Source organism: Sardina pilchardus, chromosome 3, assembly GCF_963854185.1.
Source record: "Sardina pilchardus chromosome 3, fSarPil1.1, whole genome shotgun sequence".
Taxonomy (NCBI): Eukaryota; Metazoa; Chordata; class Actinopteri; order Clupeiformes; family Clupeidae; genus Sardina; species Sardina pilchardus.
The window spans coordinates 37,961,347-37,979,244 of record NC_084996.1 but is presented as its reverse complement, the minus strand read 5'-3'; the positions used below and the strand labels follow the sequence as shown (position 1 = coordinate 37,979,244).

The following is a 17,898-nucleotide window of genomic DNA, read 5'->3' as shown; positions in this document are numbered from 1 at the left end:
TTTCTTTAAAAGCTCAGTCAACACCACATGAGCATATGCCTATGGGTCTGTCTGTATAGATAGAAATATGGGCAGATGAATGAACACCACAGTTTTGTCCTATAATAATGTGTGTGACATACTATTATCAGTATCCATAAGTCATTTTGTGTGCCTTGGCTTTTTTTTTTTTCACTTGACCTTTGGTGTGTGTGAGGTGAGCCCCAAAAAGGTTGACAATGTGAGAACGAAATGACCGTGTTTCCAGAGGAACATCAAATTACCACTTCACCACATCCACATACCACACTCTTAATGCGGTAACAACTGTGCCTATGAATTCAAGTATAGATTCTTTACTCCTGCAGAGTGATGCCTAGGCACTCCAGTACACCTCTTAATTCAGTGATCCTATCACAGCAGACTGATCCCAGCCAGGATGGTGTTCATATTCAGTCAGCTGTCAAGGACCTCTTGGCCATGATTGGATGAATGGGTATGCATTAATTTCACATTAAAACCCAGACCAGCTTGATCCCTCCTGTTGATTACATGCTACAGTGATTATTCTAATACACATTTGCTAGAGAGATCTAAACTCGTGTAAGGACATCCACAATGTTTTTATGATCTGAATGAAAGGGTAAATCTTCACAAACTTGAATAGGAAAGACCTCCGGCCTACACAGACTGTTTCTGCCCAGCAAAACACATGTTTCTTGACAACAGGCCAATTCAAATCAATAAGCAGATCAATTTCATTTCCAGGGTCGAGAAATCTAATTTAGAGAGCCATAGTGGCTGAACTAACCTTAATAAAGCAATAGGCTTTTTTTGCATCAGCCTGTGTCATTTCAAAAGCAAAAAACAAAATAGTACTTTCTTTTTCTCATGAAACCTATAGTGATTCCTATGAAGCTCCAAGCCACATATTAGATATTGATTTCACATGTCCTGCTTGACTGTGGTCAATCAGTGTGTGAGGTGAGAATCCAATAATCTCAACCATGAATTTGGTCATCTTTGCTCTCTGCATTTGATGGTAAACATGTTCATACACACACACACACACACACACACACACACACACACACACACACACACACACACACACACACACACACAGGGGGGATTATTCAGTCCCACTCCCGCCCGCTCCTGCAACATGCTGTCCCGCTGCATGCTGTGTGGGCCACTTCTGGCCTATGGGCCACTATTGAATAACCCTTTTGATATATTGCCTTTGTTCCAAGTCTGATTGTGAAGTGCACCGTTAGAACCCTTGGATCAAGCCAAGTTCAATGTAGTGTATTCTCAAGTTAGTGAAATGCACCTGAGGAAGCAGGCTTTGCAGTTCCGGCCTTTGTGCTCTTTTTTTCCCCATACTGTAGGTTAGTATCTGTCCCCTTTTGTCACGCACAGTCCTATGACTGCTCTCTCACAGTGCTGTTAGGCTTTTGCATCTTTGAGCCAGTCCAGATTACCCTAAATCCCTAGGGGTATGTAACATTTACATGGAGCCATACAAAGGTCCACTCAGAAAGCAAACCTTACATGTCAATGTTGCACACCCCAGTTTTTGAATATTTGCTAAACTCTGGCCACAATATTTGAACTTGTTTATGCACACTTTTATCTTCATATGACTATAGTTGTGGTCACTATAGTCACATTGCACTATGTGCAGAGTCTGAAAGACAAACAGTCTAGTACAGCCTCCTCCGAGTCCTCACAATGGAGACTTTTAATTCCTCAAGGCTTCAGGACCCTTTATAAACAGGTCCCTCAAGAACGGTCCCCTCTTATCTCAGGTAAGACTTGATGGAAGAAACCAATTTTACATTTTTAATATAATAATGATAATAATAATACATATTTATATGTTGGTCCTGTCCAAGGCCTGGACCAAGAGGTGCTGCGCCTGCAACCAGTCCACCAACAGCAAGAAGCTCACGATTACCGCCAGCACAGAAAAATACATATTTAAAATAATTTGTATTTTAGTGGGTTAAAGAACAGAGCTGTATATTTTGTATCAAAACACGTTATAGCTGTGTATTTTTGTCGTTTAAATATACTGCCAAAAATGTTTTGGTAAAGCCAATACTTTTGGTGATGTGATGACATCATAAAAGTGCAAAACTGGTACTGACTTAGTAACTTACCCAGGCTTGTTGTGATCATATTGAGATTCAGGAAGTTGATCCAGTGCAAGTTTATTAACATGTAGGTTGCTCTCACACACAATACACTTCCTCTCTCTCACCAACCCACACACTCAACCACATACTTGCCCACCCACACAAGTTTCCCTGTTTTTGGTAGAACTGGTACAACTTTGTATGATGTATGAAAGCTCTGTTTAGTTACAGTATATTGCATTACTGAATGAATTACTTTCCTTTTGTCACCCACAGTCCGTCTGCTATCCCACAATGCTGTAATGCCAGTCTTAGGGCAGATACCCCGTATCTGGCACTGGTAACATTTACATGGAGCCATGATGATATAGTCACATAAAGGCCAACTCAGAAAGCAAACCAGGCCTAGTGAGAAAGCAAACCACACATGCAAATTTTTGAATATTTGCTAAACTTGAGCCCAATAGCTGGACTTTTTCATATCAATGCTCACATTTATGTTATGACTATAGCTGTCACTATAGTCACATCACACTGTGTGCAGAGGCTAAAACAGAAACTGTCACAGCACAGCCTCCTCCACACAATACCTCAAGGCTTCAGAAGGCTTTGCAAGGAGATTCCTCAAGAACAGTCCCCATATCTTAATCTCAATACAGGTAAGACTTAGTGGAAGAAACCACTTGCATTATTATGTTTTAATATAATAATAATAATAATAATAATGATAATAATAATATATTTTATCCGTAATGCTCTTTATATTCACAGGTAATCTCAAAGTGCTAAAGTGCAGAGTGCTAATGTCAACAAGGATCTTCGACTGAGTGAGTGTTGTTAAGAAGTACAGTCTTAATAAATGTAACCAACAATACACTAAATCTGTAAGATCTTGCCAGATACTTTAAAAGGTTCTCTTTTGGTAAGCTAATAAATCATAGGCCTTGAGATAGGCTGAATTAGAGGATTTGGTTGACATTTTTTGCTGAAGTTACTTTCACTCCTATATGTTCTGATACATGTGTAAATTACCTCAGAATTCAATTTATAGTGAAAGTTTCAGCATTGTGATATTGACCTGAAATTATTATGACCGCTGCTAGCATAGCTAATGTAGCAGTCATATAGGAGATGTTTTTGAGCTGTGAAAAAAAGAATTCTTTTTTTAACTATCTGAGCCGTTGCACCCAATATGACAAGTTCTTTGTGTTATGTTGGTTTCAAGAGTCCACATCAACCTAGCTCATAACGGGGTCATCCCTATGTTCCCTGGGTCCTATGTTCCCCGGTTTTCCCAGAAAGGGTCCTATGTTCCCCGATCGCAATACATACCGGGAACATATTTTTCCCAAATACAACAAATTTCATACAATTTCAAAGTCCAATAATTAAGAGCCAGGATGGATGTTGATATCAGTGCTACAGTATGTTTGTCATCTTAGTCAGGCTGTGACTCCATCCAAATTTCAGGACGAACCACCGCTTGAGGATCATGGCAGCTTCTCCAGACTTTCAACTACGACCGAACCAGACCCACAGCCCCACTCTACTCCCACTGCTCAACATCACAGATGGGATGATGGTCAACGCCACTGACAAACCATTCAGCGTGTTTGACGGGTGCGAGAGCATGAAGGAAGGCATTCTATTCGACTTGGCCATCCAGCTGATCAATGTCATCCTGGGGATCCCGGCCAACATCATTGTGATCTTCATCCTGATCCAGAACCGCCACGAGCCGTCCACCTCTGATATCTACCATGGCAGCCTGGCCTTCATGGACACCTACTTCGGGGTCATGACGCCCATCATCTTTGCCAACCTCTACCAATGGCAGAGCAAGGACATCTGGACAGCGAGTGAGTTCTCCTACGGCGTGAAGGACACCAGTGGACCCCTCTTCCTCTCCTGCATCTGCTTGGACCGCTTCATGGCCGTCCTCTTCCCCACTGCCTTCGGCCGCCTCAAGCACCCTAAGTACAGAATCATGCTCTCCATCCTGATGTTTTTGTTCATGTTTGCGTACGCCGCTGCTAAGGCTGTCGGAGGCCTGCCCAACTTCGAGAGGGTGTTCACCGGCGTGGTGCTGGCCACCTTCACCTGGATGATGGTGTGCAACGCCTCCATCTTGCTGGTGCTGAAGCGCTCCAAGGGCGCTGGCAAGGACAAGATGCACCCCATGAAGAAGAAGGCCTTCAAAATGGTGGTCTTCATCCTAGTCATCATCGTGGTCAACTACCTACCAATAGTGGTGCTCTTCCCGTTTCAAGACCTCTACCCGCCGGACACCTTCCGCTGCTACGTGCAGCCGGTGGGTTTCGCCTTCCTGAACATCAGCAGCAGCATCCAGCCCATGATCTTCCTCTCGCGTCTGGACAAAGTGCCCTTCCTGCCTGAGGCCTGGACCAAGGGGTGCTGCGCCTGCAGCGGCAACAGCGAGAAGCTCACGATCACCGCCAGCACCGAAACCATAGCAACTATAACGTCCACCACGCCTCTTTCCCCGGCCTGACTCCTTATTGCACATTCACCAGAGGAACTCACTGGACACACTCACACATTTGAACATCGTTTTCATGATATTTTAATAACTTTATTTTCAGGTATCATGAATTAACAGGAATTATAGCTACTTTACTCTGGAGTAAAAATAACTCAGGGTCTATGGTAGTGTTTTCATATTATTTTTTAATAACTTTGCTTTCAGGTACTTGTTGATTTATATGAGAACAATATTGCTGAATTATCAGAAACTCTAGATATTTTTCTCTGGAGTAAAAACAGCCGAGGGTCTATCTACGGTAGTTAACAGCTTCAAAATTACGCTCACTGGTGGCCTTTTGAGCAAGACCGTTTATTTGCATTATCTTCAAATGGCCTTACAGTGATACTAACCGGGCGGGGTGCCACGGTTGGGATATACTACACTCTCCCCTTGTAACAGATTGTGTAGTTCTTGTTGACCTCTCAGAGCAGAGCATAACATGTTTTTTTAAAGGGGGGCGCTTAACATATTTATGATTATGAATCATTTTTAAAAGTAAACAGACATTTGAACAGTTTATCAGGTTATCAAGGTTTAGAGTTAGGGCTGTCAAAATAACTGATTAATTTAGACTCATTAATTTGAGAAAAAATTACTGATAAAAAAAAAAAAAGGCAGATTAATCGATGACCTTTGACCCGAAGCCATTCTAGTCAGCAACCATTATATTGTTAAACAGGGAGGCGAGAATGTGCTGCCTGAATCACTGATTGGAACATTGACTTAAAAAAAGAAAAAAAAAAAATGGTGTTTCAAATAAAGTGTTGATTACAATAAAGACCTCTGCAATGTCTGCAGCAAGGAATGTGCATATCACTGGAGTTTGTCAACTCCACATCGATGCAAAGAAATAGTGTTGACATTGAGGGGAGTGTTAATTTATTTTCATTGTGTCCCCTAGGTTATAAATGTGGCCTGAAAACTTCTTCCCGAAGCACTTCTGAATTTATTTCCTCAGCATATTAGGTCATATTATAGATTGTCATGGACATTATTTGAACAGTGAAAATAGGAGTCCATGAGGACTCCCTCCCTGTCCTTTACATTTTTCCTAGACCATTTTCTGCTCTGAACTGAATATGACTATTCATTCACTCAATACAACATTACCACCTATTAAAAATAAGAGTGCTTGTTTTGATCACTCTAGTCCAGTGAAATAGACATTTTCTGAGACAGCAGGGGAAACATTCTCTCAGTGAATCTCTGAACTGGTGGACTTAGCATCCGAAGTTAGACAGTCAGAAAATGTGTTGGTGTGGACTCAATATGATTCAGAAGCATTTAGATAATTACTGGATCATTCTTACATAATAATTCATACATATTGAGAGGCCCTGATGTAACTATGCAAAACATTATTTGTGATATTATGTTATGTATCTACTGCACAAACATATCAAACCTACTGTATATACTGTATATCTCTGGAAATTATGGAAATTACAATGTCCTGAGCCTAGTGGTCAAGATGGTACCCTTAAAACAGTCATGAAAACCATGACACTATATAAAAGAAAAATAAGGAACTACATTGATTAGACTGAATGGTATACTTCCACAGAAAACAATAACTACATTGATTGCATTGAATGTATAGGTCTACCTACCTACACAGAAAAACAGCGATACATCTGGGATTACATGTCGCTTTTGAACAGTGGGTACTTAATGCAGTGGCTGTTTGGTGGATTTTCTAAAACCATAATGCTAAGGCACACTTTTGAACTCCATTCAATCTCTCGCACTGTCACACATTGTTGTATGGAAGCAACGAAGTCACAGGGATCTCGTTCATTCACATACAATAAATCATTGAGTAATATTGTCTGTAATATTTTGCATACACGTTCGCCTGGATCGCTCTGTTTCCAAGCTTTTCATAGATGTTTATTCGTTCCTTCCTAAATGAACCCGGCCTCTTTTTGCGTCTCCAATCAAAGACGCCCAAAGACACGCGCTCTCTCTCTCACTCTCTCTGATGGATCATGCCAGAGATAGACGAGATGGAATGGTACCAGCACCGACCACAAAAGCCTCGCAAGTTAAAAAAAAAGTGCATGATAAGACCGTTTAGTCCGACATTATTATTTTTTCTTTTATCACGCTGAAATATGCTATTAAGAATCAGTTAAACTCTTTCACAATTAGAGGATTTTGGTGTTGATATAATGGATTTCAAGGAATGGCAAAGGGACGTTGTTTTCAGCTGGACGCGCATAAACTTCTCTTCTTGTTTTCTCTGGTGATGGTTTGCCTTTCTCTGTACACTCTTCTCTCAGACCCTGGTCATGTAGAGTATTGGCGCGTACAGTCTTCTGTTACACCGTTAGCAGTTGCCCAGGTCTACCGCGAGAAGAATGCCTCTGGTGACATACCCGCGAACGCCAGCCTTACGAGCTCAGGTGCGCCAGGTGTTACTTTCGACGCAACAGATCAGGACTGGACAGCGACCAGGCGTCTTCCCCAAGCGCTCATTATTGGTGTGAAGAAGGGCGGGACACGCGCGCTGCTCGAGTTCCTGCGACTTCATCCGGATGTTCGGGCTGCGGGCTCCGAGCCCCACTTCTTCGACAGACATTACAGCCGGGGATTAGATTGGTACATGTAAGTTTTCAGCGACGTGGTTGTTTGGAATGTACATTTAATTTCTGCTGAGGAAAGTATATTGACCCAACTACCCATTGTACTCAGTGTATCCAAAGTTTAATCATGTCATCATCTGTACTGAGAGCATTCTCAGCATGGGGTTGTATTCAAACTAACAAATCATAAGCATGATGAATTTCACTATCAATGATGTCCGTTGGCTAGTTGCCAGGGGTGGCAGCAAACAGAAGGCTACAAATGATGCTATAAAAAAAGCCTTCATCCATCTGCATAAGGAATAGATTTTCTAGTGCATGCATGTGTGCGCTAGTGCGCCCGATCACCTTCCAATATTCTCATATCTCTTTCCAATATTGCTTTGCAAAGGTAGTGTAGTGATTTCCCTAAGAAGACAGTCAATTCACCAAATTTGTCCAAACCAACAAATAAATGATCTTCAAACCATTGTAGGTGGTTTGAAGTTCTTAGCTTGTATGACTTATTTTTACTTTTTCAGCACTTCGTTTTTACTTATTGACACATACCTCATCCCCACAGGCAGCTGAAACATCACCTATCATCACTCATGACACTGACAGCAACACATTCTCTGAAGGAAATGCATTTCATCACATGGTCTGCGGAAAGAGGCAGAACAGCAAAGAAAACGCTCCGGGGTTTCTATCGCAACGAGGCGAATGACCCGGGTTTTGAAAATGACTAGCGAAATTGCTCCTGTAGCCTACTGTATAGCTAGAAGGCTTGAGTGGAAATAGCCAGCTAGTCAGCAGCTCACAAAGGCTGCACGCATCGCCAGTGACCCTTTTTTGTCTCTGGAGAATAACCCAGAGCTCTCACTAATGGACTTTCCGTGTATGTTTGTTCTGCCTTAGCCTTCCGCTTCGGCTCTTTGAAATTCCTATCTTATGCCTAGCGTCACCTCCCCCTGAGTTGAATTGGAGGGGTGAGTTGAGGGGTGCCTCTTCTCGTCTTGGTCCTGGCACAGCTATTAGGTTATTCTGTGTGTGTGTGTGTGTGTGTGTGTGTGTGTGTGTGTGTGTGTGTGTGTGTGTGTGTGTGTGTGTGTGTGTGTGTGTGTGTGTGTGTGTGTGTGTGTATTTGTGTGTATGTGTATGTGTATGTGTGTATGTGTATGTGTATGTGCGTGTGTGTGTGTGTGTGTGTGTGTGTGTGTGTGTGTGTGTGTGTGTGTGTGTGTGTGTGTGTGTGCGCGTGTGCGTGCGTGTGTGCGTGTCTGCATATGTGTGTGTGTCACACTTCATCCTCTAAAACAGACAAATGGCAAATGCTTTTTATTCCATTGTTGAACAGAAGAATTTCTTCAACAAGAGACAGCACTGCATAATGATAAAACATACACTCATTTACTCAGTCTTTATGCAAAAGAAGGAATTGGAGAGAGAGAGAGAACTCCAGAAAGAAGACAAGAACACTTTTTCATTAGTAATGTGAAGTCCCTCTGAAATGAAAACACTGTGTTGAATATGAAAGACATATAGCATACCAATTTAATGTGCATGCATGTCAGCTACACCAAAGCTCTTGTGGAAGAGCTCTTTCTCAAACATGCTGAACTTGATATAAATTTGACAAATTATTGAATGCCACTAATTACATAATCTTTACACATCTTACAAAATAATTAATCTTTCATCTTGCTTTATCTTCAGTGAATTTCCTTCAGAGTTAAATTCCTTGTTTGTTTACAGAAGGCCGATAAAGCTGATTCTGATTCTGATTTCTAATTCTGAATTCCTTCTTGTGTCTTGTAGGAGCCTGATGCCCAAGGCCCTGGAGGGACAGATCGTCATGGAGAAGACACCTCGGTACTTTGTGTCAGCGGACAGCCCTGCCCGAGTCCACGCCATGTCTCACGAGGTCAAGCTCATCGTCGTGGTGCGCGACCCCATCACTCGGGCCATCTCCGACTACGCCCAGATCGCGTCCAAAACGCCCGGCGTGGCCAGCTTCGAGAGCCTGTGCCTCCAGAACGGGAGTGGCGTTGGGGGCATGGAGGTGAACTCCCAGTGGAGCCCCCTGTGGATCGGCCTGTACGCCCGGCACCTGGAGCGCTGGCTCGCCTACTTCCCCCTGGCCCAGGTGCACGTTGTGCACGGCGAACGCCTGGTGAGCGACCCGGCGGGGGAGATGGCGCGCGTGCAGGACTTCCTCGGCCTGGAGAGGATCGTCACCGACAAGCACTTCTACTTCAACCAGACCAAGGGCTTCCCATGCCTGAAGAAACCAGAGGGAAGCAGCCAGCCACATTGCCTGGGCCTAACTAAGGGCAGAGCTCACCCCCAGGTCCGAGAGGAGGTCATCAGGTCACTCAGGGACTTCTATCGGCCCCATAACCTCAGATTCTATAAGCTGGTGGGCCAAGACTTTGGCTGGCAGTGAGTGGTTGTTTGCCTAAAAGCAACACTGATATGCAGGGGCACGTTTCCCAAAACCATAGTTGCTAACCTGTAAACAAATCAGTTTGTTGGCAATGGGAAATTGCATTGCAACCAACAAAGTTGCTAACTTAGTTCGGAACTATGGAACTAAGGAACACAAGTGTGTGTGTGTGTGTGTGTGTGTGTGTGTGTGTGTGAGAGAGTGTTGGATCTAAGTTATACAGTATGTCAGTGAAACAAAAACGTATAAAACTAATCAAACCATTTTGTAATGTAATGAATACGAACAGTAACCTTCATATTCAGTGAGTTCGCTACGCAATAGGCATTGGTATATATTTTTGCTATAGTTGGGTGAATATATGACAGAGCCAAATTGGTATATTGTTGCTATAGTTGGGTGAATATGACGGAGCCAAGTTGAGCACTGACCCAAAAGTCACTCTTTTGAGTTTGGCTCCTACAGTAGAACATTACAAGCAAGTGACCCCTCCATATCTTTCCTCACTTAAATAAAAATAAATACAACTTCAAGCTGTTGAAATGATTCAGCAGTAAACACTAACATGTGAATTACAAACAGATGAGTTGTGTATTTATACATTTTAACATATAATTCCAGTATTTTTTAAATAGTCATACATGATGAAACCTATATTCAGAAGGCAAAATAACTAAATAACTGCTTCATAGTTCGTATTATTGTGTCAGTATTGTAAGTGTACCCCTGTCTACAAGTGTTTATACAGTATTCTGTAAACCTCAACAGTGTCCCCTTTTCCATTGTTTTAATGTCCCCATTTCATGTGATGTATTCCATCCTCAGTAAAGACACTTCGATTCCCTTTAAACCAGGAAGTGGTCAATTCACGATTAATCAATGTGACCATCAAAACAATGTAAGTCAGATTAAATAAAGCCCTTAGTTATTGAAAATAAACATCTATAACTTGTTTACATCTTGCACCTTACTTATCAGAGTGAAGTCTCTCCCTTCTATGTCTTGCATCAGCCAGTACCCAGAGTTTTCCCACTTGAGTTTTCTCTCAAGGCCTGGGCTACATTTCATCATTATGCTACAATTAATGTTGAATGACAGATCAATAACCAATCCATCACTATAACCAGTCTCTTGTGGTTATGATTGGTTGTGAATGCAGCTCTGGCTTAAGTCCCTCCCATCAGCAGTACTCCTCCTCTCCTGGGAGCTCCATGTCTCCGTTCAGGTCCAGGTCGAGCAGGTCGGACTGGCCGCTGGGAGGCTTGAAGCCGTTGGCGCTGGGTAGGTGTGGCGGCGGTGACGACGGCTCGGGCCCGGGCAGGTCCAGCGCGGGCCCAGGGGGCAGGTACATGTCCCACACCTGCAGCTGGTCGGGCAGGTCCAGCTCCAGCAGCTTCTGCTTGATGCGCAGGTTCTTCTCGATGTGCTTCCGCTTGAACTTGAACTCGATGATGGTCTTGGTGTAGCGGTTCAGCGCCGTCACCGCCGAGCCCATGCAGGTGGCGAAGGATGCCCACGCCAAACTGGGGGAGGGAGGAAGCTCAAGCTCATGAAAAATACAGTTTATCACAGCAAAAGTAAAGATTACTGATGGAGCACCAGCATCTTAAAGATATGCAGAAAAGGAAAGAGGCACACAGAGACTATTTCCTTGATATTAATTCAGCTGTAGGAGGACACCTCACTCACAGGTAGGACCAGCTGTAGTCCCACGTCTTGGGCCTCCAGTCCTCTGGACCAATCATGACTGCCAGCTGGAAGGCTGTCGTGAACATCATGTGAGCCAACATCCCAAAGAGACCTGGCGGGCAGAGGAGGGCAGAGTATTACAGCAGCAGTTTACAGAAACAACCACAGGGTGGCAGAGGAGAGTGGAGCAGCCAGAGATATACTGTATATGGATAGAGCTCTGGAGCAACATGTCAGTGGTTTGTTCCGTTAGTGCTGCAGTTCACAGAAACAACCACAGGGTGGCAGAGGTGTGCAGCGCCGTTCCTGCTGATCTCAGAGCAGCGGGGGAGCTGGCTGAAAATGAATTAATAAATGAGTGAGCATTCTGAAGCCTCAAAGCCATGTAATCGTTTAAAACCCATCAGTCTGTCTCTCACCACAGACAACATGAAAGATTGCACACACAATGACATGGAGGCATGCGATGCTGAACTCTAGCTGTTGAATGATTTGTGCTTCCCTCTTGGGAATTTTGGGGGGAATCCTGAGGCAACATTACAGGACGAGGCACGGTGAGGTGAGCCATGGCCGCTGTATGCCCCCATCACACACACACACACACACACACACACACACACACACACACACACAAACACATCACACATCACACATCACACACACACACACACACACACACACACACACACACACACACACACACACACACACAAGCTGCATCAGCATTCTGGATTAGCCGCTAGCCGGGGGCTGTTGCAGAAAGGACAGAGAGGGAGAGAGAGAGAGAGAGAGAGAGAGAGAGAGAGAGAGAGGGAGTGGCCAGCCCTCCTCTCTGGACAGGCCTTATCACTGACCACCCTCACCCCCCCACCACCACCCCCACCCCCCCGCCTACCACTCCACGGCCCTTCCCTGCTCCAATCCGATTAGTCCTCAAACCGGCCAAATCCCTGGTTTGCACCGCGCACTGCCAGATTTGAGGCGGACAGAAGCACTTTCGCAGCCCACCGCACCCTGTAAGCGCCCTGGCTCTGGCTCTGGCTCTGGCCCCGGCAGGGGGAGAGCCCGCAGGCAATCGCACAGCCGCCCTGCCGGGCTCGGACAGGGACGCTTGCCAAGTGCACAGCCGGTGGCGTTGGTGTGAGCAATCCCTACACGCGGGGGGTGTTTATTTTGGACAGATGTTCCGCTCGGCCTGTCCGTGTCACACCAGGGAAATAACAAGACGCATTGTTTAAAATCCACACATCTGTGGGATATGATCCCAAAAGGATCGCCACCAGCCTCCCGTTCCACTTCCGTCTCCTGTCACTGTGGAAATCCCAATATCTACAACCCACCCACAGTCTAAGTAAACCAAGCGAGGCTTCACACGGGCCCAGTGAAAGACACCAGAAATTAAGACTTCAAATGAAAACACAAGAGGATCAACTTCAAGGGGACCGCAGGCTAGGCTGTACATCAGACGTGATACGGAGCTCAGGCGATTTGCCCAACACTGATCACTGTCCACAGGGGCGGACTCAGCGTTCGTTTGCTCCGCGCCTTGCAAACGCTCCGCGGACTCGGTGTGCAGCACAGGCGGTGGTTGGTTGCGGGCGGCCCTGCCTTACGTAATCCCCCCCGGTGTCTCGGGGCCCCAGCCATGTCGCGCTCAAAGCTCCTGGTTAAATGGGATTTATGTCCCGGTCAGATGAACACCCAGGCTCCCACCGCATAAAGTCCGGCAACCTGGTGATACATAGCCTACAAATACATAGCCGCCACCAACGCAGTAAGAACGCACATGGACCGTACTATCATAAAACAGGCGCAGGAATTCCACTGCTAAAGAAAGACTTGTGTTTAGCTGGGCATACATACATCTACAACATAATTTAGTTACACTTTACTTGAAGGTATCTACATCAACAAATCATAAACATTTATGACAGAACACTTCTGTCATCAATCATTCTGTTTTTTGTCATGACAGGTTAGGGTTAGGGTTAGGGTTAGGGTTAGGGTTAAGGTTCATGTGTTCATGACAGTGTCATGTCACTCTTATAGTATACCTTCAAGTAAAGTGTTGGTCATAATTTCTTATGTGCACTTGAATGACTTTTTGTAGATTGTCAACATTCATAGCATTTGTTGAATGTTGGCTAGCCTAGCACCTTTGAAAAACTCATGCAACAGAATCCTGTTTTTGACACTTGAAGTTTAGTTTACACCAAACATGCTCACAAAAAAAAAAACAATGCATGTAGTGGTCAATATGATATTGACAATCAATGTCATAACACTTCACTGATTCCTAGCACAAAAATGTCATGGATTCCAAATATCATATCCTGCCAGATCTAACAATCAGACACCAATGAATTTGCTGTTTCATATAATCTGCAACAGGTTAACAGCATGACATACAGCCCGAAACGTTCAAAAGCAACGCAGATATTTTAAAAAGATAATTAATTGGACTTTGGCATAATGCTCTACAAATGTTGACTCTAAAACTTGTTTTTAAACTTCTTGTTTTCCCCCAAGTAACCATGTAACTGCCATCGGAAATGTCTTAGGACCACACCTGTTTGTTTATGCAGTTAAAAGGGTCTATACAGTAAACTGTAGAGGTTATAAAAACAGATCGCTAAACAAAATCTGTCTTGACAACCACTGGTAGGACAGGGTACACTCTTAAAAAAAGGGTTCTTGGGGTTCTATATAGAACCATGCAGTCTTTAAAGAACCCTTTGGGTTTAAATAACCATTTAGGGCTGCCATATATGAAGCATGCAATAGAACCATTTTGGTTCTATATAGCACCTTTTATACTAAGAGTATCTGCTAAAATACACTTGTGTCAGGGTTATATCTGTCTTAAGTTATGACGTGGTTCAAGTATAGTGCTACAATCATGGCTAAGGTCTACTGTAGAGGCAGAGTTACCTGACAAGGCTGTACACAGGGCCGCAAAGGCGTTCAGCTTGAGCCTGTTCATCATGTTACAGCAGTGGCACATCTCCAAAGACATGAGGGCTCCGCCTATGAACAGCAGGGAGATGTACAGACACTCTGCTACAATGCAGAGCCACAGCACTCCTACAGAGAAGGACAGAGGAGAGAGAGAGAGACACATAGATAGATAGATAGATAGATATATGGATAGATGAAGAGGGAGAGAAACAAATCAACTGGGAGGCCGTAGTAATCCCCGGTGTTTGAGGAGAGTAATCCCCTTCTTCTGGGATGGGGGGGATCAATTCCAGAGTCCCCAAGAGGATAGAAGCAGCAGAACTCCAAGCCTTTCACTCGGTATCAGCTGTTCTCTCTCTCTCTCTCTCTCTCTCTCTCTCTCTCTCTCCCTGTCTTTCTATATGCGTGTGTGTGTGCGTGCATGTGTGCAAGTCTGTCATGTCAGATGAGGATATAGCATCATCTATACAGGTCAAAGGCCTGCACGGATCGCATGATTTAGTATGAGATACAGGGCAGAGTTGATAAGATTATGATCAATGATGGGATTATGATCATTATTGATGATGCTCAACTGATGTGATTACGGGACTACGCTGAATTAAGAAAAGACAGGATCACATTGTGACATACATTTCAGAAGAATCACCTACACTAGAGTTAAAGGAGTGTACTTGAAATGTTTTACTTATGCTTCAGTCAACTTTGTGTCAAGATATGATAACGGCTTATCTTATTCTGATAAGATAAACATGCATCTATATTCATCTCAGTCGGAGTGTAACATATCTATTGGAATGCATGAAACTAACATATCTATCTCTTGGGTAAATCACTCTATATCTCTATCTCTAAGGTAAATATCTGTCTCTAGGGTGAATAACTATATAGCCTATCTCTAAGGTAAATAACTATTCATCTTTCGATTAAATAATTACATCTGTGTCTCTAGGATAAATAACTCTATATCTCTGTCTCTAGGGTAAATAACTCTATATGTCTATCTCTAGGGTAAATCCACTTTAACTCACCCACCTCGCTCCCGTTCAGGTGCAATCTCTGAAAAGTCTCGACAAGTGAAGCCTGTAGAAAAACAGCACCACAAGCTAAGAACCATGTTGTTTACAAGGAAGCTTCAGTTCAAGTCACAGTCATTGAAGAACAAGAACATTGAAGAAATCGGCCCCCTCTGTATGGAGACTCAGGGGTATTTCAGAGCTTTTGGTAACACTCCATAATAAGGGTCCTTAATAGATAGCAAACTAGTCATTAACTAACACTTTGTTAATAATTAACTAATTAGTCATCTGTTTTTGTCTGAAATTGCTTTAGTGTAGTTTTCGCATAAATTTGCTACATTTTTCAGCTTTGCCTATTTTGTTTTATCGAGGACCTTTGTGAACCTTGTGATCATACATTTCCAGTGTGAGAGACCCATACTGATAGTAATATATATCACTAATATTAATGATAACATTATCTTGTGGCAAATAAATATTTTAGTAACAATTAACAAATATTGACAAAGGGTTCAAATTCAAACAGGGCTGGGGGAAATGCACCTCACCTCACAAAATGCTGTTTGAATGCACCCTCAGATCAGACAACTGTCATCATGACGGATGCTTTGTAACATCATCATGACAGATGCATTTTTCCCACCCAAGGTGTTACGTCTTCATCAGATTGACCAGCACAGGTACCACATACAAGCCCAAGTGCCTGTGGGGACTCAGGTTTGAGCCCGATCCCACCCCGGGTTCAGGTCATTTCCCGATCCCACCCCAACTTTTTGGTGTCATAAGGTCATCATCAAATGTGCCTGTACCATAAATTATCTGAGCATTCTGGCAATATATAGCCTATGTGTTATCTGTCAAAGACATGTAGAGATAGAGATACCTTTAAGATATTAGACATTCCCCAAGTTTTTTTTAGATTAAAGCTCTTCACTGCAAAGGCTCACAATAACAAGCTTGTCCTATTAACACTTATCACTGTAATCTGAACATTAGTTAGAATCAATCAAGTGGAAAACAGAGGCACAAACAGCTCCTATTATTATGAGGACTTTGAAGAGAACTAGGTTAGCAGATCATTGCTCCCCTAGGAAGCATGGAATTTGCTATGGGATTTGGGGAAACCCATCACATAGTGACATTTCAACAATTTAACATTCTGATCCTTGCAAGATCCTATCACATTTGAGTTTTTTTTTTTTTTTTGGCCAAAACCAGATAATATCTTAAGTCATATGAATATATCAGTACGTTAATATCTAGTATCTCAACATGAGTAACAGCAGAGATAGAGAGCTAAGCGTAAACCAGGAAGCAAGGAGGCAACTTCCTCATTGACCTCTGACCTCTACGAAACATTTCCGTCCCATTCAGTGTAGCCGCTATGTCAACGCCGTTGCCATAGCAACTGAGTCACCTTACCGATATTGTCGGCGGCCTGCTCGCAGGACAACCAGATGCCCGTGTGGAACTTCCTCATGAGGAACTTGTCCTCGCCCGTCTCGTAGATGTACTGCACCTGCCGGCTGTCGTTGATGTTGGAGCTGTTGAAGCGGATGCAGTGGGTCTGCTTGACCGCAGTCACCGGCCCCTCGCAGAAGGGCTTGACCACCTTGCGCGTGCCCTCGCACCAGTAGGGGGTGGTGACCGCCGAGACGGCCAGCGCCAACGCCACAAAGTTCAGCGTGAGTGCGAGACAGGCTCGTCGGCCGCGCTCCAGCCCCATAGCGGCGGCATGAGTCGCGAGCGGAAGAGAAGAAGACGACAGAGGGGTGGAGTGGAGTGGAGGGGGGGGTTGTGGGTGGGTGGGGTGGGGTGGTAAAAGTCTCTAATCCTCGTCAGTCCTCTTCATTTTCCTCCTCAGACATTTGTGTCTTCGGGTCAGCCGCTGCCCTCAGGGAATCAGACGCAGCGGCGGCGGCATTGGCGGCATGTGCTCTGACGTTCTGTCGCCGCGACCAGCGGATGCTCTCTTCGACGTTCGTCTGCGCGACTCGACTCCTGTCCCCGCGCCCGCGCTCTTTTATGCTCTCGCTCTTGTCAAACACTCATCTCTCGCGCATCCTCAATCAGCTGGTCAGTCTCATCGCTCACCACCCCCACCCCTGCTCCCATCCTTCCACTGCCCCCTCCCAACTCGCCCGCCCCCACTTAAATCTGTGTCTGTCATTCATAATACTGGGGGCTGAATTATATGTAAGAGCTCAGTTTTATTGTTCTAACTAAACCCTTAGCTTATTTCTTTGAGCATAGTAATAAAAAAGATTATCGATCAGATTAATCTTCAATCTGGTGCAGCAGAGCTCTTGCCAGGGAGAGGGTAGAGTTATTTTTTGTTATATGTTTATTTGTTTGTGATAGTTGTTACTATTGTTGTGTGTATGCTTCCTCTGAGGTGTGAGTATAAGGTTCAAAACTGGTGAATAATTGTTGAGATCCTGTGAAAATGAGTGTGTGGGGGCCTTGAACAAGTCCTCCAAAATATGTGTGCATGTCAAGCAAATCCTACTTGATTGGATGGCTTGGTGCTGATTGACTTATGTGGGATATTCTATGA

General features: G+C 44.1%; 3 protein-coding genes across 3 annotated transcripts; 2 read left to right on the top strand and 1 right to left on the bottom strand.

The window, feature by feature from the left end:
* Positions 1 to 294: 294 nt before the first annotated feature.
* Positions 295 to 9,675, top strand: LOC134076001 (heparan sulfate glucosamine 3-O-sulfotransferase 3A1-like). Its single transcript, XM_062531022.1, has 4 exons — positions 295 to 299; positions 3,692 to 3,708; positions 7,080 to 7,272; positions 9,048 to 9,675. Exons 1-4 carry the CDS (start codon positions 295 to 297, stop codon positions 9,673 to 9,675), a joined length of 843 nt encoding a protein of 280 aa, XP_062387006.1.
* On the top strand, positions 3,724 to 4,632 carry LOC134077604 (G-protein coupled receptor 183-like; the record flags this gene model as incomplete). The annotated part of the gene is made up of 1 exon (XM_062533306.1): positions 3,724 to 4,632. A coding segment is annotated over one exon (909 nt), but the record flags the coding sequence as incomplete, so codon positions are not given.
* A 1,180-nt stretch (positions 9,676 to 10,855) lies between the features above and the next one.
* On the bottom strand, positions 10,856 to 17,067 carry LOC134075999 (germ cell-specific gene 1-like protein). The gene is made up of 5 exons (XM_062531021.1): positions 16,764 to 17,067; positions 15,358 to 15,405; positions 14,296 to 14,448; positions 11,365 to 11,476; positions 10,856 to 11,198 (listed from the first exon to the last, which is right to left on the bottom strand). The coding sequence occupies exons 1-5, from the start codon at positions 17,065 to 17,067 to the stop codon at positions 10,856 to 10,858; spliced, it is 960 nt and encodes a 319-aa protein (XP_062387005.1).
* Positions 17,068 to 17,898: the final 831 nt, after the last annotated feature.

What these genes read in the sequence shown, in the direction of transcription:
- LOC134076001 (XM_062531022.1), top strand. An exon ending in CGGGGATTAGATTGGTACAT is followed by an intron (nt 7,273 to 9,047) that starts GTAAGTTTTCAG and finishes TGTGTCTTGTAG; the next exon opens with GAGCCTGATGCCCAAGGCCC.
- LOC134075999 (XM_062531021.1), bottom strand. Translation starts at nt 17,067, where the DNA reads ATGGGGCTGGAGCGCGGCCGACGAGCCTGTCTCGCACTCACGCTGAAC. An exon ending in GCAGGCCGCCGACAATATCG is followed by an intron (nt 15,406 to 16,763) that starts GTAAGGTGACTC and finishes GTTTTTCTACAG; the next exon opens with GCTTCACTTGTCGAGACTTT. An exon ending in CCTGTGTACAGCCTTGTCAG is followed by an intron (nt 11,477 to 14,295) that starts GTAACTCTGCCT and finishes TCTGCCCGCCAG; the next exon opens with GTCTCTTTGGGATGTTGGCT.